The 21,479-nt window shown below is 35.9% G+C and overlaps 2 protein-coding genes across 3 annotated transcripts in view; one reads left to right on the plus strand and one right to left on the minus strand.

The window, feature by feature from the left end:
* LOC135683842 (uncharacterized) lies at window positions 1-3,040 on the minus strand. The gene is made up of 3 exons (XM_065199211.2): window positions 2,740-3,040; window positions 1,757-2,026; window positions 1-915 (listed from the first exon to the last, which is right to left on the minus strand). Exons 1-3 carry the CDS (start codon window positions 3,031-3,033, stop codon window positions 682-684), a joined length of 798 nt encoding a protein of 265 aa, XP_065055283.2. The 5' UTR covers window positions 3,034-3,040; the 3' UTR covers window positions 1-681.
* Window positions 2,024-21,479, plus strand: part of LOC135683825 (uncharacterized) — a 26,435-nt gene continuing 6,979 nt past the window's right edge. The window contains exons 1-13 of one of the 2 annotated variants that reach the window (XM_065199183.2): window positions 2,024-2,660; window positions 10,135-11,834; window positions 12,154-12,260; window positions 13,209-13,305; window positions 13,632-13,698; window positions 14,136-14,270; window positions 14,813-14,890; window positions 15,266-15,525; window positions 15,961-16,050; window positions 17,673-17,749; window positions 17,957-18,008; window positions 20,747-20,815; window positions 21,129-21,217. In XM_065199183.2, the coding sequence (XP_065055255.2) occupies window positions 10,920-11,834; window positions 12,154-12,260; window positions 13,209-13,305; window positions 13,632-13,698; window positions 14,136-14,270; window positions 14,813-14,890; window positions 15,266-15,525; window positions 15,961-16,050; window positions 17,673-17,749; window positions 17,957-18,008; window positions 20,747-20,815; window positions 21,129-21,217 (2,036 nt within the window). In that variant the 5' untranslated portion in view covers window positions 2,024-2,660; window positions 10,135-10,919. The remainder of the gene's footprint in view (window positions 2,661-10,134; window positions 11,835-12,153; window positions 12,261-13,208; window positions 13,306-13,631; window positions 13,699-14,135; window positions 14,271-14,812; window positions 14,891-15,265; window positions 15,526-15,960; window positions 16,051-17,672; window positions 17,750-17,956; window positions 18,009-20,746; window positions 20,816-21,128; window positions 21,218-21,479) is intronic. The other variant, XM_065199190.2, reaches the window with a different exon arrangement.

Below are 21,479 nucleotides of genomic sequence, written 5' to 3' on the forward strand. Positions count from 1 at the left end.
ATATTTATGCAATTTCATTGCTGAATTAACTTTCTAATACCATCGAAAAAGCATAGCAGTATAAATAATCTCTCAAGCCATCTAAATCATGCTTTTCTTAAATAAGATGCGTCAAAATATTTTCATTTTACTATTCTTTATTATATAATCTACAAATTTTGAAACTAGACTAAGCTAAAGCGGTTTGTATCTAAATATAATATGCATCGTCTACCAAAAAAATGGTTAAACAGTTATTATTGTATTTTACAATATGATTATTTCGTTAAAAAATTTTGGCTAGGATTTTAGCAAGAGAGCTAAGCAAGAGATTGATTAACGAGGAACTAGAATCCACCTGCAGCCTTATTTTGAATGAGTGCCTGTTGAAGGGTGAACCAAAGGATAAATCTACATTTCTTTGGGAGGCAGAAAGCCCGCCAGCAGCCACTGCCTTTGAAAAAATGAAAATAAGTATTTCAATTTATCAGGATTACCCTGATTTTTCAAAGGTGGTCGTTTAAGTTTTTGAATCTATCAGCCATGAAAATATCGAGACAGGCAAACTTTCAATCTATACGCAATGCAATCTTTTCGAACGCAAGATTGACCTTGCTTATAAGATAATTCCTGGCTTAGCTTTTCTCTGGTCACATCTTAACCAAAACCACAGCGAAAATTATCGTTTCGCCTACAAAAGGATTAATCAATTATGCCATGAGGACAGTTGTGATCTTTTAGCAGTTGTTCGAGTTGTTTGAGTTGCAGGCGTAAGGATGAAATTTCGTTTTCGACGTCATTATTTTGTCTCTCGAGCTCCGTAGTCTCTTGCTCCAGGGTCTCGATTCGCTCTCTTCTTCTTGTTCGACATCTCAACGCTGCCATTTTATTTCTTTCTCTTCGTACCCTTCTTTTTTCTCTATCTTCAAAACAAAGCTAAAAAGAAGAAACAAGTTTTGGTAAATGTACTACTCAGAGACTAAACAGATTTATTATCGAGGAAAATCCAAATGATGAAAGATAAAACTTAAGAGACAAAATTTGTCTTTGAGGGACACGGAGTACCCAGGGTGTTCGCATAACACAGCTTCCTTCTACCAGGGTGTTCGCATAACACAGCTTCCCTTTACATTCCTGAACAAATCTTATTTTTGAAGAGATTGATAAACCAACAAAGAACTTTAATACGAGGCTAAATAATCAGCGGGAACACGCACGGTGCGTCATCTCGGTATACTGTCAAATATGTGTCATGTAATCCCCACCCATCACGAATTGCATGCATTCCGCGAGACATGAATGCCAGAAGTACTACAGTATCCGTTATACAATTATTAACGTAGCATATAATAAATAACAGAAGCCAGAGCCTTTATAATTAGTTATTGCTAACATAAAGAAGCCTAAGTTTTTCAATAAGAAAACAATTTAATCTCAATGTGTGGGCTACCTTGTATGTTCAAAATTTAGAAATTTAGAGTGCTTCTTTCACGTGAATGAACAAATAAGATAAATTTTTCGCACTTTTTCATTAGATGGCGATCAGAATAGATAGCGACATCACATGAAATTCAGCTTTTTGCAACCAATTATGCAGTCCTTTTTGTTTCCGGGATAAAATCAAATATAGGCCTAATTAAAAAAACGACACACCCCTTTACTTCATTAAAATAAAACAGCACATGGATATAATCTATTTTGCCCTTCCAATAGCAATGATTCTACTAACGTTTAAATGCATAAATGCATGATAATGATAAAATATGAGTACACTTACATCGTCGTCCCGCTTTCTTTCCCTGCTACGATACCCCATGTAAACAGCATAGGGCAGAGTGCTCTCGTTCAAAGGTGCACATAAATATCGATTTTGCCCACAACTGTCAGTGGCGTAGGCCATAGGAGGCTGGTATCCAGTTGGTGAAGATCCAGAGCAACCACTTGAGCAAGACGCCGGACTTGCTGGTAAAGTGTTTGGGCGCACATAACTACAAGGGCTGTATGTCAATGACATCGCTGACTCTTGACAGGTTTCTGATAATGTTGCCTGAAAAAATAAACATTCTGTTAAAAACTCATCCCACTGGCATCAAAACGAATTGATGTAAAAAAATTCAAGCTCTTTCTACGATAGTCAATGCAGTTTCAAATAACCTTGGTTGTTCGGATAAATTTTTCTTCCATTGTTTTTGTTCAATTTGTTTTACAAGTCTTTCATTTACGTAGTTTGGTTTAGCGTTGGACTGCTTGGTATCCGTTAGTGGGTCTCGGTCCATTCATCAAAATAATTTGCATTAAGCTCTTTTTCAAGATCTATCCACTCGCATGTGACTCACGTCCTCTACATCCGATCGATTAGATGAGTCGGGAAGACTAATTGACGTCACAACTACCATAAGGCCTATCGGGCAGCGAAACATCAACAACAACAAAAATAGTGGCAAGGAAAAAGCTGGTTGCTCAAGCTCGCCGGACGTTTGTTTTCATGTAAGATGTTGTCGAGTTGATTATAGGAAATATTGCAAGGAAAATCCCAACTGGCAATGTTTGATAATTGGAAGAAAGTAAGATGAATGCAAATCTTGCTTGGGAACAGTCTTTCAATGAAGAAGCGAGCTATCAGCTTGAAGCCTAATACTTGTGTTGTGTACCTATGCAATTTCACATCTGGCTGTTCGAAGGTAAAGTCCTAAAAATACCTTGAAATCGAAAAAAATTAAGCTTTCTCTAATAATTTACAGATAAAAAAATGACACTTACATGATATTCTTCCTCAGAATCAAGCTCTTCTTTGATTAAATTTTTTTCCAACATTTGGGGGAATGTTGACTGCATTTGATGGTTTTCCTCTTGTTGCCCCAAGATAAATTCAGACAAACTAAAAGTGTCCTGAAACATTGATGCTGGATCACACACGTGATCATCTACTGCCGCAAACATTAAGTTAGTATTCTTGGTAATATCCGTTATATTATTTTCTTTCGTCGCTCTTCCAAAGTGATTCACCTCTCGTCGTCCGTTCGTCACTTCCGAGGCTTGTTCGCTTCTGACCATCCAAGTTCTCGCACTTGTTTTTTAACTCTCGCTACTCGGCGATTAACCAATCGTAGCGCAGGATTCGATTGACGTCTGCTGACGTCAATTTGTGATAGGATCGAGGTAATTTCACAATATTTCGGTCGTTCTCATGGTTTTCGTTTGTTAATCCCGACAATTGATTGTGACGCAGTTGGGAATCAACCAATCACATGTCTTGTTGTTTGAAGTTTGGCTGTTGTCATGAGCACTTGGTGTTTCTATTTTCGAACTCGGTTCTAGTCGGTACATATACTCAAATTTTCGTTTAACGAATGATCTCGGAACATACGAGAATCTTCGGTTTAAGTTGGATTTCCACTGCTAGTTGACGATCGCCGCGAGAACTTACCGTTTTTAGGATCGAAGTTTGAGACGAGTGGAATAATGGAGAATACTATTTGAAATCTTATTCTTGCGATGTTGATATCTTTGCTGTGATAGTTATCTAAGAAGTCTTCTGTATTCGGTAAGAAATAACCCGTTTCTTCACAAACTCAGATAATCCTTTCGTCGGTAATTTGGCCTAAGGATAATGGCTGACTGTTTTCGTTACCTTCGTAAATTTGAAGCTCTAGCTTGATAATGAAAATTGGCAACCAACTAAAAAATATCGTTTGGAATAACAAGTGAATAAAAAGGTATTAGGCTATCGTATTCCTTTTTTCATAAGCTATCCAAAGTTTGGTGCAGATTCCCACCCACATCTTGTCGGGCAAAACATGTCGAGTCATGCACGTTGTGTAAAAGAGGGGAATTTGGGAATGATTGGTGCGCTTTTGCATCTGTTAAACTAACTAAACGATAACCAGTTCTTTGTAGTTTATTGAAAACCTGTTACAGATATGTTTTAGGCCATAACAGACCGCTAATGACAGTCAACAAAAACCATATGTTGAAAACCTATTGCACAACCGTTGCAAAGGTCGTTGCAAAGGTTTGAGAGTGGGCAAAGCCATCCCTTGAGTCTTGTGAACAAAGATAACATGCATCGTGGTAACAATTTTTATCTACCTATTAACTTTTAATAAAGTTAGACAAATTTTACATCAATTTTAGTCTTTGTTGTCTGAAATCCAATCAATTCTTAGTGAAATTTAATCATCATACTTGATTTTTGTTCTTCACAAGAATGAGACAAGTTATTGATTTACAGACAGTAACAAATTAAGCTCAAGTTTGGCCTGATGCTGCTGCACAAAAAGTCTGTTATTGAGCCTGTTCAGCTTCAAATTAAATTGTCTGTTTCACATTTGTTGCATATACATTTGTAGCTAATGGATAAATAGCCCTTTACCTTGTCAGCTTTACATAAGATTTTAAATAAGCTAGTTTTGTTTCATAGTTCATAGCATGTAAGTAGTTTTTTTAGTATTTGCCTCTTCACTTGATATTTTAATTTCCCCAACTGAATCGAAAAAATTGTCAGTTGTTTTAGCCAGAACCTTATGAAAATATGTGGACATAGGCAATCTTACCAATCTGCAAACCTTACCAGTCTGACTGAGTAGTGCCTACATAGCCAGAGATATTTTACACACATTTCCTGGAGCAAAAATTGGTAATTTGTTCCAATTTAGAATGATAAAAGATTTAACTTGTTAATATATATATTTCTTCTTTAATCCTGTATCATATTTCCCTCTCTACAATTTTCTATGAGACCAAGCCACTAATTTAAAAGCATCCTTCGAATTATTATTAGTATGACCTTATATTGAAAGATGACAACTTTGTAGTTTTTGTATGAACTTTTTACTGAAGGTTCACTTAACAAGTTGTCTCCAATTTTTTCACATTTTTTGTAAAATAGTTACAGTAATTTTGTATGAATCTGTAAAACCTTTGTCAAGAGATTTTCTGTTTCTTGGGTATTCAGCTATTAATTTTGATCTCTTGTGAAATTTTTCTAAAATTTTTGTACTATGAATTTTCTATATGATATCACGTTTTCATTAAGAATGTACACATTTGTAATCAATATTCTGAAAAAAACTGAAAATCTAGCAGTTTTTTAATTGTATCTAAACCCTGAATCATTCAAGCTTGTTTATTTTGATGAAAAGTTAGCTGTTAGAATTTTCAAGCTTATAAGCTTTGCTGGAAGTAGTATAACAGAATTTTCATCCTATTAGCAAGAGCATGTTAGTAAAAGACCCTGTTGTGATAACAAATACTCTAGTGATAAAGATTAGACATTAAATACTGGAACAAAAAAATATCCAAACTAGATTTTCAAAGGGAAAAAGTTAATAAAATAATCTTGGTTTTTTGCATTAGAGGTTCACTTTTCTGGGGCCAGTCTCTCAGCACTAGGATCTAAAACAGGGGTTCTTAAGCAATTTGAGTGCCAGGCCAGAAAAATATGTGAATTTTTTTCGAGGGCTACTGGGCTGTCATCTACGTATCTTGTGTCAAAAAAGCTGGCTCAAAATGAAGTTCAGATTCCATGCTTACCAGGCTAAACTGTAGATAGGCAGGAAAATTACATCGTGTTAGTTTCCATATTTGTAAAATATATTTTGTGTACTTATTTTCATGAAATATGCTTTGGAAAGGTGGATATAATGCTGGGTAGCTCTTGGAGGGATTTACAGGCCTGAAACCAGGTAAAACTTTCTGGGGGAAAGGGGGCTAACTGTAGCATAGCATATCTACCGAAAACTGGTTTGAACAAAATTACGTATAACTTCAGGTTAGGACTTCAGTAGTTGTCAGGTCGACTTGATGCCTTGGAAATCAGATCAAAGGATGGTTATACAAATTTTCAAGAGGGGCCAGAATGTAATGATTGTACTTGTGTTGAATAAAGGCCACCACTATGGTTGGTGGCAAGAAAAATGTTAGATTTTGTTAATGTAGTGATGGCCAGGATTGGGAGAAAATCCAAGGCATTTATCTATTTCAATGTTGACTTTGAAAGGAAGGGTCTTGCAAACTTTTAGAATTATCTTAGCAAAGCAGACTTTAGCACTTGAATTCAAGCAAAATGAGATGGAGAAGCGAAATAAATAAAACACAGTTTGTGTCATTAGCTTGTGTCCCAGTCCAAAAATGCTGCCACATACACTAAAAGCATGAACTGACCTCGGGCCTGAGATCGTAAATAGTGGGGTAAGAGATCATGGTGAGGAAGTCAATAACTTCTTGAATGAAATTATGATGGTAGTTTTGGAAATCATATTGTATAAAAATTCAAATGAAGCATTTGCCTATTCGATACTGCCCTTTCAGACCAATAACTGGTCAACAGAACACATATTATCAGTAACTGAAGAGAAAAAGAGGATATATGAGCAGAAAAATAATAAAACTTTATTGAATTCAACATTTTAAAAGTATAAGCCAAAGAGTTTTCTAAGGAAAAAGTATTTGGTGGGCCAGATAAAATCTGGTTGCGGGCCGGAGTTTAAGAATGGCTGATCTAAAGCCTACAACTAATGGTGTTTGAATTTTATGGCAGTGAATGGTTGAAAGGCAAGGAAACCTTTTGAAGATTCATCAATGAGGCATGAAGATCTTAAAAAGCAAACTATGGCATCAACTAATATTCAATGAATTAATCAAATACATTAAATTTGCAAACAAAACTTTAAATTTATTTGTGAAAATAAACTTCACACCCGTTTTTCAAATACACTTCTTGTCAAGTAGCAAACTAGTAACTATGGTTAATAGCAATTTATAGGATAAATAATATTAAATTATTTAAATAATATTTAATATCAAATATAATATTCAATAACATTTATAGGATAAAAATGAATCATACATTGACCATTGTCTGATCTTTCATTAAGAAATATAAAATTTGACTCATTTAACAAGAGGTTTCCAAATTCAGCATCATGCAGCAATTTTTAACCAGGTTTTTCTTGTTGTTTTAAAGTTTACGGCTTTGAAATAGCATCAAAAGCTTACATTGGTCGTTGTAATGAACGCTTTTCTGTGTGCCATAATGATATTCATATTTGTTGGCAATTGCAGCCTTTTTTATTTCTCAAAGTGTTATAACTGCACTTCTGTGTAAAATAATTTTTTCTGAAGCTTGGTTTGAGGTGATGTGTTGTTTTGAAAATTCTGTCATCAGCAGCTGCAGGTTACATTGTTTGATTGAGATTTTTGTGAAAGTTGTTGACAGTCAGGTTCATTGCCTTTGCTTACAATTCTTCAGTGGCATTATTACATGTCATCTGCATTATTGTACTTATTTTTGAAGAATTAGCAAAGAGAAAGATGTTTATCAAGATATTCACTGAAGGAGGCTCTAAGACAGAGCCTTGTGGAACCCTTTTTTTTAAATTTTTTCAAGCTCTTAAATCTGTCTAATATTCTTACCCGTTGTTGTCGTTTTGATTGAGGACTTCTTGATATAAAATACAAAGACTGTAAGCATGTACTTTGCCACCAACAGATCATCATTGTAACAGTCAAAAGCTTTTCAAAAGTGCATGATAATGCTCCCTGTTACCTTTTTCATTATCAGTTCGTGCAATTTTGAGGAGAATTCAATAAAACATGCTTTGAAGATTTGAAGATTTGAAGATTTGAGTTCAAATCAAGTTCGAAGATTTGAGTTAATTGTTGTCAGCAATTGGAGTCTTCCGACCCCTTGAATTGCGAACAAAGCCCTATTTTTTTCTCAGTTTCTTTTGATAGCAAAAATATACTAGTTTTATTTCATAGTTATCTTAACTTCTATCCTTTTTATGCTCCTTGAAGCGATTGGCGTAACATTTACTATACCCCAAGGCTCGTTCTTCTCACACAGTCAACCACTAAGTAATCCTTTATAAATTTTCCAAGTTGATCAGATGCTTTCAGTTATTTTCATTAGGCTTCACAACTACTGAAGCAAACTGTCATCCTGTACGCATACAACATTTTTATGACATGCACTCAAATCATTTTTGTTTGATGTTACATGCTCCCAGTGGCGTCGCCAGCTCGAAAAAACTGGGGTGGACAAAAACAAATTTACTCGACCACGCCCTCCAGACTCCTGGAAAATCCTTATTTTAGTATTTTTATCTATTTTGAAATATTTGGACAAGCAACTTTCTCAAGCAGCACAAACGGTGGCTTTTTTGCCAGTGCGAACATCGAAACCGATCTGATCAGCCCAAGACGCCCTCCCCCCCCCCCAAATGTTTTTCAACGGATTTCGAGAAATTAGAAAATCGACTTCTGGGAAAACTGGGGTGGATCATATGAAAAGCAGTTTTGCTCCTTGGTGACATTGAGAAAATCCAGGTCCCTTCAGTTATTATAGTTTCTACTTCTGGAATTGAAAATGTACTTTTACACAAGAGTTAATCAGGTTTTATTTGATTGGCACGTACAATTGGATGTACAATTACGAATTGACAGGAATGGTCGCTACTCGCCTTGAAAGCACAGTCGCTACAACAAAATTGGCAATAAATTGATCTTCATTTCACGAAAGTAACTGTACTTAATGCATAGAAAGGGGAGGAGCTGCTTGCGCAGTTTATCAAAGAGTTCTTTTCCTGCTTGAGAGCTAAACCACATCGCAACTCTTTCGGATTGCTTTAATACGAGATTCAAAATCTATCGAGTTGTGATGTCTCCCAACCAGTGATGATATTTAAGTTGTATGACCAAATTTATCCCAATGCTGGATTTTAACTTTTTTTTAATTGTTCTGTTAAAAATAGTACTTCAGTTTAGTACTTCAGTTTAGTATCCGAGTTAGGGAGGTATGGTACAACAGGACATTCAACTGGCGTGCCTGTCAGTTTATTTATTTTTTCCAATAAGGCTTGTAGGCCGAAATGGCCCATCGCCAACACAATTACTATACTTACAAGTTAACATAATTACAAATTAACAATAAATCTCAGAAAACAGCAAACAGCTTATACAAAGATAAACCGATGAAAAAAAATGATTATAAGCTAGAAAGTTTACGTTACGAGGATATGCAAATAGAGGACTTCCCAAAAGATTCCTGTGAAAAGTTCGCGGTCTCTCCGTAAAAGTTCGCGGTCTCTACGTTGCCTTGCGTTCACACTACTCTGCTATGAAAACGGAGTCGTTCGAAAACGCTAATGAAAACGGATACTTTCGAATACGGTGCGTATTAAATACGCTCCGTTTTCAGCGTGCAAACCAAAAACGGGGACATTTGAATACGCTAACAACGGCGGATACGAATACGGAGTAGTGTGAACGTAGCCTTAGAGTACCTCGCTTTGCAACCTCTAACGGGCAACGTAGTTTCTCATATCGAGGTGTAAATAAGCACTGAAATAAAAAATGCCCCTTCACTGGATACTTTCAAAAATTTGCTGAAACAATCTTCGAAAAATCAAAGGGTGTGTGAGTTCTTGTACAGCATCAAACTTTTCTTTTTTTTCTTTTCTAACCAGAGTATCTTGCTTATCAATTTTCGTTTATCTTTGTTAAGTTTTTAGACAGGGCACATTGTAAATCAATTATTATCTTTTCATTACTGAATGTATTACCCTGTATAAACATATAAAAATCAAATCAAGTGCATCCCTTAAAATGAAGTTTACTGCTTCTCTTCTTTTCACAGAACCGCATTAGAATGGTAGAGAATAGATTTATTTTCTTCAAAGGTCGGTAATTTTGGCAATCTATTCGATTGCAGATAGACCTCCTGAATCGTTTTCTAAACCTTTTTCGGACGTCACAAATTTCGAAAAATTAAGGTAATGCTTCTATGTTGAACAGGCATTTAATGAGTGAACAATGAAGAAAACCTTTCATTTTGATCAGTTAGTTTGGAGTTGGAAGAAAATAAACAAATGCTTGTAATTAGGCATTAAATACTTTGTTTCAACCTCTATTATAATTCCTTGTAACTTAAAGCATAAATAACTACAAACTCTTCTGCAAACTCAAAGTCCAAGTGACTCTCATTCTTGTAGAAGACGATCTCGTGAAAAAGCCTCTTTAATTCTCTACTTCTTTACTCTATTTTTCTCTGCTTCTTTTGCTGCCAAGTACATGGGCATGCTGTTTTTATTGAAGCAAATTGTTCTGCAAAGATAATCGTCTTTTTGGAAGTCGTTTATCGTCTGTTATTTCTAGAAAGATTAATCGTGAAGTAAACTAGAGTATCGAGGAGTGGGTTGGTCGCCACCAATAAGTCTCCAATGATGATATGAAGAGTCAAGTCGTTGTCTGGCTTACCATTTCTGTTATGGCGAACATCGCAAAGCTAATGAAGAAAGCCATTGTAACCAGAAACGAATGCACCAGAATTGAACGATTTTGACGTCTTCTTTGTAGAACTACGTTGTATCTTGTCACACGAAAGCTTATGATGTTGTATTGTATTATAAGGAACAGGCAGCTGATGATGGCTAAGATGGCATTGGCACGTATCGTTTGAAACTGGGTCATTAAAAAGTACGACAGGATTCCATAGAGACAAGGCAATAATATTTTCAGACGGTAAAAATTTCGCACCAACAAAACGTTTGGACCATCCAACTGTTCGAATATATTAGCATCCTATTTTTTACTTTTAATGTAAAATACGAGGGGAATTTCTAAGTAAATAGTCAGTTTGAAATAACGAGAGCCAGGCACGAAAAGCTACATATTATCGTGTTTGATGACAAACCAACCTTTGGCAGGTAAAGATGAAATTCATTCTTTCAAACACTTTTTCAAAAAAGGACGTTTTCCAATATTCTGAAGGGCTTTGAGGCCGAATTGCCGATGTTAGCAACGATAGCCATACCGAGGCTAGGCTTCAATTTGTTGTTATGTGGTGTGACTGTGACAACAAAATTTCAAAAGGGCAAGTAAAAAAGATCAGGAAGGTAATGTTATGGCGGCTGAACCATGTGTTTCTTGATCCATGAGGGATGGATTTGTTGCACAGGACAAAAAGTACGGATTCGATTGCTTCAGATCTAAAATTCGGAAATAAGGGAAAGAAAAAAGGGAAAAAAACAGGGAAGAAAAAGAAAAAGGACGACGAAAAACAGCAGTCGCCTGCCAGTGAATGTGACAAGGAAGGCCTAAGCTACTACCGAAAATATTTTGTTTCCAAACCCGAATGCCGAATTTTGTTCAAGGAAATTTCAGATAATTTTGAGCAATGGCTATCTTGGCAGCGGAAAATTATCATATGTGGACTTACAGAAAAGTGCTCTAAGTCACTTGTAAGAACGCTGGGGACTGTGGTTGAGCCAATACGCCACGGGAATGCATTGGCTCTGAATCCGTCCTTCGTCAAAAAGAAGAGTCTTTTATACTCTAAAAATGGCAATTACTCCAAACCAAACTCTATTTCAACCATTTCTCCAAATAATGTTTCTCCCGTGCAAAGTAACACGAGTTACAAAGTCCTGAACGAGCAACGTTTACATACATTAGGGTTTTCCAACTCTGAACAGTATTACAACGATTTTACCAACGAACGAGAGGATTTTTCACATAGTTCCTTTTTTCCAGCTATTGAAACGAAAGCACAATTTACATCTGCTAACCAGCAATTGAACTTGGTTCAATTGAGCCACAAACACCACGATTCTTGTTCACTAAACTATGCACCATCTGAATCATTCTTCCCCAAAATACTTCTTACAAAATCAGATGAACTTGGAAAACTCTGCACTCCCAAATCCATTGTTAGGATAAATAGTACTTTTTACACATCAAAAGCCTTCAAGAATAGAAAATGGTGGCCATCTTCTGCACCTCAAAATGATTTTCTGGCTCCAAGTGGGAAAAAACTACTCTGGAACTTCAAAAAAAGACTTTCAGTTATATATGAGGTAAACTCTTGGACTGTCTCATGATATCAAAGAAACATTGATTAAAGTGTATTTTTATTGGTTCATTGTTGAAAAAAACATTGCTTTTGGAACAGGCTGATAAAGCCACATATTTTGTGTAAGAAAAACAAATATTCAAGCCTTGTATTGATTCATTACTTTTTCTTACCAAAGTATTTCCACTCCCCCGATTATCTTCATCCTCCCTTTATTTGGTGCCTTTACTTGGTACACAAAGTGATAGCATTTAGCCTGTACTCTTGTGTTTTTTTTGTATGTATATAGAGCTATATTTTCAGCTTGAATTTTTTTCCTCTAGTGGTTTGGCAATTGGAGTGATGCTGAGCAAGGAGATTGTCTTTTACAGATTTTATCATGCTGTGAAGAGGATGAACTGCAATATTTTAGCCAGTGTGTTCTCCAGAGGTATGGAATGGCTTTTGTCAATATGTAACAAAACAGCTAATTGAAAGATGCTGGTACAGCTAAATTTCACCTTTCAAAGTTTGAATAAACCATCAACTTTGCTTATAGTCACACTAAATTTTTTTCAGCAAACTATAAGCGGAGTGTGAAATTGAGCAGAGTTACCTAATAAAGCTAAATAAAAGGCAGGAAATAAGTTGTTGTGGTCGTATATTAGCAAAAAGAATTGTTCCAAGCATTTAAACAATAATATTCAATGTTGCTTAACCTCATTTTTGAAAAACAGCTTCAATGCTAGAGACTATTGCATATATTACAGATTTAGGGGGGAGGGGAGGGCTAAACATGCAAAATTTCAATAGCAAGATTGCTTTTGTATTGTTTTGAAGATTGTTGAAGTGCAGTTGTGATAATTATTGAGGGATTTATTTCCTGTTCAAAGACCCTTAACGGAAGAAACACAAGAAAATGAAGCAAAATGATATCAAGACAATTGTGTGCAAGGGAACTTTTTTTTCTAATAGTCTACAGTAAGGAAATAATTCTTACAGTCTACAGTAGAGAAATAATTGTAATTTTTTCTTGTTGAGGAAAATGCAAACGGAGAAATGCAACGATAGAAAAATTATAATTTGTTGCTAAAAATGCTTGATGTATGAATTTATTGCTTAGATGTGACTGTGTGAAGAGTGTTCTGTTTTCCGGAAAGGAAAAAAATTGTAATTTTAAATGGAGTGTGATAAAAACAGAGTGACTGTAAGAGGAGTTTGCTTATAAGGGTCTGACCAGAGCTAAATTGGGGAATCGGCAATATTGTGGTAATAGCTGGGGAGTATGACTAATTGGAGTGACTATATGCAAAACTTTCAAAACTTTTATTATAAGCATGCTATGTTGTACTTAATATTGACATGTTCACATTCTCTAAATATTTTTCAATTTGTGCAGGTTAAAAGAGCGGGATGATATAAATTGCTTGTCTGATAAGCTACTCTTGAAAATTTTTGGAAATTTGGCAGCAGAAGACCTTTTGGCTGTAGGATCTGTAAGTTTGACAATTAATTGCTTGTTCCATTTTAATGCAAAAATTGTATCCTTATGTTTGAAAATCCTTTCCTCAATGCATATGAATCTTGGCTAAATATTATTCTGAAGTTGGCAGCTAACCAACTATCACAAAAAATTTTCCAAAATGTTTTTAATACATACATAAATCTTTTATACTTGTGATGCCCATTAGGTATGCTTATTAAAATTTGAATAATTCTTATATGGTTGTCAGTGGTAGTTTAACTAGCATTGTACATATAAATATATATATATATATATCCTTGGGTTGTCAACTTTTTTGCATTGTGTTTATTTTTGAAGGTTTGTAAACATTGGTATTCATTGGCCAATGATCAAGATTTGTGGCGGAACAAGTGTCAAATAATTGGTCAGTATAAAACCAGAGAACTGAAATAAAATAATCTAAATTTCTGTTTTGACTTTTGTTCTATAGGTAAATGTTTGGCTATGCCAAGAGTTTGCTCTTTTCATTTGTTTTTTTATTTTTCATCAAATTCTCTAATTTAGACTCTCTAATAATGGAAGGGTCGTTATCCCAGGATATGATAACACCATTATTTTCTTTCAAGATGCTTGTGCATTTGTAGTCAAATTCAAAATTAAAGGGCCATATCTGGCCATTGTAGCAAGTCATTAGGGGTAGCAGTATGAGTTTAAGTAAGATACCTGAGTAAGATACAGAGTGAAGTAAGATACCTGAAATGTATCATGCAGTATGTTGTTATTTTTATTAAGTTAATGTTTTCTGTAATTAGAATTTTTTGATTTGTTGAGAATTTATGCTCCATTTCTTTTTGCCTGAAGGCCAGCACAATGGTTTACCAGATTTCACTCAAAAAGTGGAGTCTGTTGCAAAAGGTAGTTCTATAGACTGGAAAACTATGTACAGAGATCTCTTACTAAGACTTCAACAAAGAAAAACAGAAATAACATCAGATGGTAAGTAGAAATTAGTTTTTACCAAGCATTGTTTATAGTTTGCTAAGTCAACTTTCAAGAAGGCCCTTCCTGAGAAGTTGACTCTCAGGAATGCTCTGACTATCATTGAGAATGGAACAAAATATTCTCAAATTGATCTTACAGACTAACTGATAAAAGGTCACGAGTATCAATATTCCGTTATAGATAAATAAGAGAATAATACGAAAGATATTCAGGAGCAAAGCAATACGACGACGAGAATCCAATGTCACAAGATAAAATTTTCAAAATAAATTAAGTTTAAGGAATATACTAATATTTCGCCCCGGCATACCGGGCTTCATCACTCGTTCGTTTCATTTACTTAAGGTCGGCACTGTCGCAAAGTAATATATTTGTTTCTTGGCAAATTGCCCAAGGCCAGTTAGCCATTGAGTACCCTGGGTGCCATGGCCGCAATGAAAGAGATTCTTAAATGCTCTGGCACTTAGGGTAGTCGTTGACATGGCTGGCATGTGGCTCCTGTCGCTTGTCATTTTGTAAATTTTCTTTGCTTGCAGAATCCGAAGAATCTGAATCTGAAGACGATGAATTCAATGATGCAGTTGAAGACAACGACAAATCGTATACCATTGAAGGTGGGGCCACACAGTTTTTTGTATGTACGATCACTATACCGAATATCATGTTACATTACCTATTACCATAACATAATTACTTTTACTATTACTACATCACTTTAGTGAAACGAAAAAACGAGATTTTTCGATTTCTTTAAAACCTGACTGACATTTTCTTTGCAGCAGGCAGTTTTTGATCATCTATGCACAGATTTGTTTTCTTCAATATTTATTTGTTTTGCTGCTGACCTCCTTTAGTCAGTTCTTAGCTGGACTTAAGCAACTGGGAATTAAAGTCACTTAAAGGGTTTTTTTCCCGGATGTATAGAAAGCTTTCTCAGGCAGTACAATCCGAAGCAAACGCCAATTTTTTAAGTCAATCAATCTTTGTAGAAAGCACTGATGATGAGGCTGACACTGCCAGTGTTGTAGACCAAAATGAAGTAAAAAGCGAGGTAAAAAGCGACGCTGAGAGTTCGGAAGAAGCAAGTTCTGTATCAGGAATGTCAGAGTATTTAAATGGCAATCTAACTTTGATTGAGGACACAATGCAACAGTTATCTTCGCAAGCCAAAAGAGAGAACAGTGATGATGAAGAGGACACAGCTTTAGATATAAGACCAGATGTATCAATGCAGGCACATAACAAAATAGTATGTTTTTATATGATTGATTGATTTGTGTATTATTTTCTTAATTGAGCTACATTGAGATGCGACCCAACTACCTTCCAACTTCTATCATGGTTCTATGGACTTGCTTTAAAGAAGAAGTTATCTAATTTTGCAGCGTCTTACACAGAGGTGGCGCCAGAAATCTTCCGACAGAGAGGTTTGAGTTTCCGACAAGGGGGCTAAAATGACTAAAATATGCAATATTTGTACGTTACTTTGTCAAATTTGCTCCGACAATAACCCAAAATTTCCTCCGTTAGGGGGGCTAGATGCTTCCGATGGAGGGGCTGTAGCCCTCCCTAGCCCTCCCCTGGCGCCACCACTGGTCTTACAGCACTCTGTACAAAGCTATATGTATAATACCTTGACTAAATTATTAGCTGATCCTGTTAAATGCTGTCTGTTACGTTTTAGCTTGATGCCGTTATGTCTGCAGATGATATGCCATATAAATTTGTAAACTTGGAAGGGATCGGATCTCTTAAGCGAGTCAGAAAGTTGCAGGTATAACCCAAATCTGTTTCAAAATGCTATTTATAAAAGACAAAACATCTTGCAATGCCAACCTCTACTTGGCTACGATGTCATTTTAATCCACACCACAAGTGATTAAAATGGAACATTTTAAATCATGTGCTTTGTTTAATTTGGTCGTATCTTTTTGCGTTTGGCATCCAGCACACTTTTTCTCTCAAGCGTTTATGATTTTAATTACTGGCTTCACTTGTCAAGAACTCAATGTCACTGCCAATCAGTGCTGAAGAGAGGGGGTCAGGGGGGTCACTGACCCGGGGACCCTTGGCTATAGGGGCCCATAAATGATAACTCAATTAAAAATTTTTCTAAGTAATTATCCTCTTTATTACCACAAACTGTCATTTATAGAGACAATAATGCAAAAGTCTATGAATGAAACAAGGTAGAAGCAGTTTGAGTCTTTGATTGCCTGAATGATAAAGATATTTTGTTAAAAATTTCACATCTTTGTGGGGTTGGGCTAAATAAGTTGAAAAGCTTCTGAATATTACCAAAAATGTGATTGCAATAGGGCAACATACACCAATTCGTATGTCATACAGATTTACACTACGGCATGCGCATCTATTTGTAACAGTGTCTCGGTTGTGATCGAATTTAGTTAACGAATTAAACGTTTTCCATTTTCTAAGACTTTTGAAATTTCCAAAAAATTTCATTTTTGTGCATTATGGTGTGAAGACATCAGTTGTGCTCAAATTCTATCAAACAGCAAACAGAAGTAATAGCTATCAGACAATAGCGTAGATAGGACAATACAAAGGAAGGGTGAGAAACTTAGATGTTCCAACAAAAATCTAAAAAGCATTTATATTTTTTCTCTAAATATCAACATAACATAACGACATCGGAACTGAAAAAAAATAAATCTTTTGATATCTCCATATATTCTTATGTTTATTTAAATCTAAATTCTTTCATATCAAAACAAATTAATTAGGTCAACGTAGGCAACCGTATTAAATTTCCGACAAGACCAGAAGTTTTCCGAGAAAATTACAGTTTAGCTCTACAGGGGGGTTGGCCCCCTCTGACCCCCCTCTATCTACGCCACTGCCACCAGAACAGTTTAGCCACCGTAGCAATTTTAGCAGCTAAAAGAGCCACCAGAGCAATTTTAGCAACCATCATTTAAGAAATTCCTGGGGAGCATTCCCCTACCCTCTAGAAACATCTGCCTAAGACATGCTTTACTATTCATCTTTCGTCTTGACCCGGGGCCCATCAATCCTCTCCGTAGCCCTGCTGCCAATACAACACCAGCTTTTTCAAGCAGGACCGCAAATATCTCTTGCAGCTATTGGATGCAGATCAATACAGGGGTGTGATAATATCAGCGCCTTATTGAATAGTCTCTCATTTTATTCAAACATTGAGCATAAAGCCGTTGCACCCATCACTTAACATTACTGCCAATACTAAACAACATTCGCAATTGGGACTGCAAATATCCCTGTAACAACTATAGGATTAAAACATCCCGTTCCTTACTGAAAGTTTTTCTGTTGTTGTCCCAGGGCATTTTGAGGCCTATTGTATTCATATGTTTATGTACATCTTGTGCCTACAATATCTGATTTCTGTTCCAGGGGCACATCGATGCTGTATCAAGCGTTTGCTTTGACAAAAAGAGGGTTATAAGTGGCTCTGCTGATAGAACCATTCGGTATGTCTTGCGAAACCTAATAACAAACCCGCTTCGAAGAGTTTGTTAATTTATCAATGTTTTAATGCCGAAAGGTTACCTCTTGCTATTTAAAAAAGGTTTGCAAGAAGCTGAAACAAAGACAATTTGTTTCATTTTTAGTCTCAGAACTTTTTATGTCACACTTAAATAAATCTTCTGATGGCATTGATTATTCAAATCTTTTAGTGTTTGGGATGTAAGAAGTGGCCGTATTGTTCGAAAGCTCAAAGGTCACAAGGTATGGTATGGTATTTTAAAATAGATGATTTTGAAAGCTTTGTATAAATAAAGCCAATCGTGTCCGGTGTCCTTATGATTTTGCACTTTTTCAAACCACGAAAACCCTTTACACTCTTAAGCACTAGGTTACAATGACCAATAATTGTAGTGTTTTCAGGGACGTAACTATTGGGGGGGTTTGGGGGGTGTTTCACCCCCCCAATCCTGAAAAACAGCATTTTGCAGGGCAAAGCAGAAGGAATTAGTAGCTCTCGCAGGGCAAAAGAGATTAGAAATCAAGTTTCACAAAATATCTTAATTCATTTTACTTTCTTATCAAATCCAAAACATATGTTAGTTTTTCCGATTTGTTGTGGTATTGTAAAGTGAGTTTCTTATTTCCGTGCCCCTCGCGAAGAAAAAGTGACACTGCTTGGATAAACGGTATCGCATCATGGCATAAAATGAAAAGTGGCAAGCTTGCTCAGCATTTTTCTTCTGAAGCACACCAAGCAGCATTGGCTGATTTTGCTAGGTTTTCAGTCGAACAAGGACATATTGACATTCAAATGAATAGGCATCTGAAGGACTTCATCATTCAGGAGAAGGCTGACGAAGAAAAATGCAAATCGATAATGAACATTTTGTTTGATATTGCTAGAACATGGGCAAGGCAAGGAATTGCTTTCAGAGGCTCCGCAGGAGACCAGAACGGCAATTTTGTCCAGTTTGTGAATCTTCTGTCCAGGCACTGTCTACAGATGAAAGAATGGCTTGATAGCAAACGATTGAAGCCTTTCAGTACGAAATACATGATTCTAGTTCACAAAATGAACTTTTAGAGATCTGGGGGGAGAATGTTAGAGAAAGAATAAAATATGACATTGAGTGTGCTAAAATGTTGTCGGTTTCGGCCGATACAACACCCGATGTTAGCAATAAGGATCAAATGGTTGTGGCTGCAAGATATATTGGTGAAAATGGAATTGCGCGCGAGAGAGTCGTGGAAATGAAAGAGTGCAATGACAAACATGGAGATAAGACAGCAGAATGTATTCTCAAGTGTCTGGAAGCAAATGAAATTAATGTGAATCATCTCTGCTTCCAAACATACGATTTCGTAAATAATATGTCTGGGAGAATTGCAGGGGCACAGAGGGTTCTACAAGATATTCTTGAAAGACCAGTCCCGTACATTCCATGTCAAGGGCATCGATCTAATACTTTCAAAGAGCATTGTGCAAAACAAAGTGCCATAATTACGTCGATATACAATAATCTTCAAGATATATATGTTTTCTTCAGTGCCAGCTCCAAACGAAACAAAATTTACAATAAAAAAGTTCAAGAAGTTGATGAGTACTCCTTGAAACTCCGCAACATGTCTAAAACGATATGGGTCTACTCTTCAGAGTCGATAGAAGCAGTGTGGCGAAGTTTACAAAGCATACTCAAAGCAATTGAAAAAGTTGTCAGTGACGACAGCACAGAAATGAAGGGTAAAAATGACTTGACTTTCTTTTTGCATTGATTTTCATGAGATTAATTATGAAGAAAACAAAGATTTTGACGATGCAACTCCAAGCAGAAGAGCTTAACATCCTAGATGCGATGAAGTTAATTGAAGCAACAGTAGAAAATCTTAAGAAGATTCGCATTGATAACAAGGCTATGGATGAAGAGTTGGATGCTCTAAACGAGTGCGCTAAACAGCATGGAATAGATTCAGCGGCTGAGTTTAGTGGAAATATCGACTCAGGTTGCAGCCAAGAAAGATTGACAACGGTCCAGAAACATCAGCGGAATTTAAATTTAATTCCTTCTACAGAACAGAAATGTGTGTTGTTCTCGATTCTCTGATAGCAGAGTATGGTGAAAATATCAAGGCATGCTTAAAAAAAATTGAGCCATTGGCAATGGCGTTGCAGCCACCACTCAAAACGATAAACCCAGAAACAGTCCACGATCTTTGAAAGCTTTTCCCACCAGGCTTTCATATTGAAGCAGGGGCTATATTATGTGAGCTAGATGTTTTTAAGTCAATGATTGAACAGCAACAGATCCAGCCAACTTCCGTCAAAGAGGCTGCCAAATTTTCATATGAAAACAGACGACTTTTCCCAACGGTTTACAAATGCTACAGCCTTCTTCTTACAGCACCTGTGTCTGTGGCTAAAGACGAGCGAACCTTTAGCAAACTTAAGATTGTTAAAAATTTGCTGCGATCAAGGATGAAAGATGAACGATTGAATGATCTCATTCTACTTGCTTGTGAGAAAGACCTAACAGACACTATCCCACTTGATAAAGTATTAAAAGTATGGCATGAAAAAAATGAGAAGAATTTCAATTAAGTAAATTAGTGTGAAAGTAGACTAATTATTGACTTTTTTTATTGCGATTGTTGGTTTGTGTTGCTTTTTGAAAATAATATATGTACTTATGTAATATATGCACAGTACTTACATAAGTACAGTACTTCTATACTTGTTTTACAGGAAAAATTTTGCAGGGCAATAGTGTTTACACCCCCCCAAAAAATTAGTGAAGTGACGTCCCTTAGTGTTTTCATTGGTTTCTTCCCTGACAAGAATATGATCTATTCTTAAAGGGCACACATTGACCCATAAGATATCGCATGTTCATTTTGTACGATGTAGCTATACTGAATCAATATGTGAAGCAGTTTATGAAGAGTTTCCAATCAAGAAATAGATGACTGCGAAAAAGTTGTCAAATTCTTGCATATCGTTATAGGGTGGCGTTCGTGCAATTTGTCTCGATAAAGACCACATCATAAGTGCCTCTTGGGATACGACAATCTTTGTAAGTAAACAACAAACATAACTTAAATCTATATTAAATTTCCGATTTCATTTGATGTCTTTTTGATTTGTTCAGTTTCTACCGGATTTGAGAATACTTATGGTACTATTAACAGAATCACTATGATCTGTTATTTGGTAGCTATAATTTTCGCGTTTCGTGATTTGAACATTCTATACTCTTCTCAAGTTGTGGATCTACTTGTTCTGTCATTCGAATTTCTTTCTCAGCCTTCTTCAAACTTGTTTCTTTAAAACGTCCTTTTCCATTGTTCGATTTTATGTTGTAAGTTTTGTGTCTTCTGTCTTTTAAGGTTTGGAGTGCTGTTAAGTTTAGACGAATCAAGACACTGGTGGGACATAAAGACTGCGTTTCATGCTTGGATACTAATGAAGATATATTGTAAGTCATAATTTATCATAATCTTTATCATATCATATCATAATTTATCATAATTTATCAAAGTTAAGTTTCATTTCTTGTGTTGCAAATTAAACCTGATAGATTTATGCTACGGCAATTTCTTGACAATCGTTATGTATTATTTTGCGATTTCAAAGCTTTTTCTTACCTTTTCATTCCATCTTGATACTCTGTCGTTGCAAATACAGTTTCTACGAATATCGAAGCTACAAATAAGCAGATGTTTGAAAGTGCAGAAAAT

The sequence above is a fragment of the Rhopilema esculentum genome, chromosome 10 (assembly GCF_057945365.1).
Source record: "Rhopilema esculentum isolate cy_ngs chromosome 10, ASM5794536v1, whole genome shotgun sequence".
Taxonomy (NCBI): Eukaryota; Metazoa; Cnidaria; class Scyphozoa; order Rhizostomeae; family Rhizostomatidae; genus Rhopilema; species Rhopilema esculentum.

What these genes read in the sequence shown, in the direction of transcription:
- LOC135683842 (XM_065199211.2), bottom strand. Translation starts at nt 3,033, where the DNA reads ATGGTCAGAAGCGAACAAGCCTCGGAAGTGACGAACGGACGACGAGAG. An exon ending in ATTCTGAGGAAGAATATCAT is followed by an intron (nt 2,027 to 2,739) that starts GTAAGTGTCATT and finishes TTATTTTTTCAG; the next exon opens with GCAACATTATCAGAAACCTG. An exon ending in AAAGAAAGCGGGACGACGAT is followed by an intron (nt 916 to 1,756) that starts GTAAGTGTACTC and finishes TCTTCTTTTTAG; the next exon opens with CTTTGTTTTGAAGATAGAGA.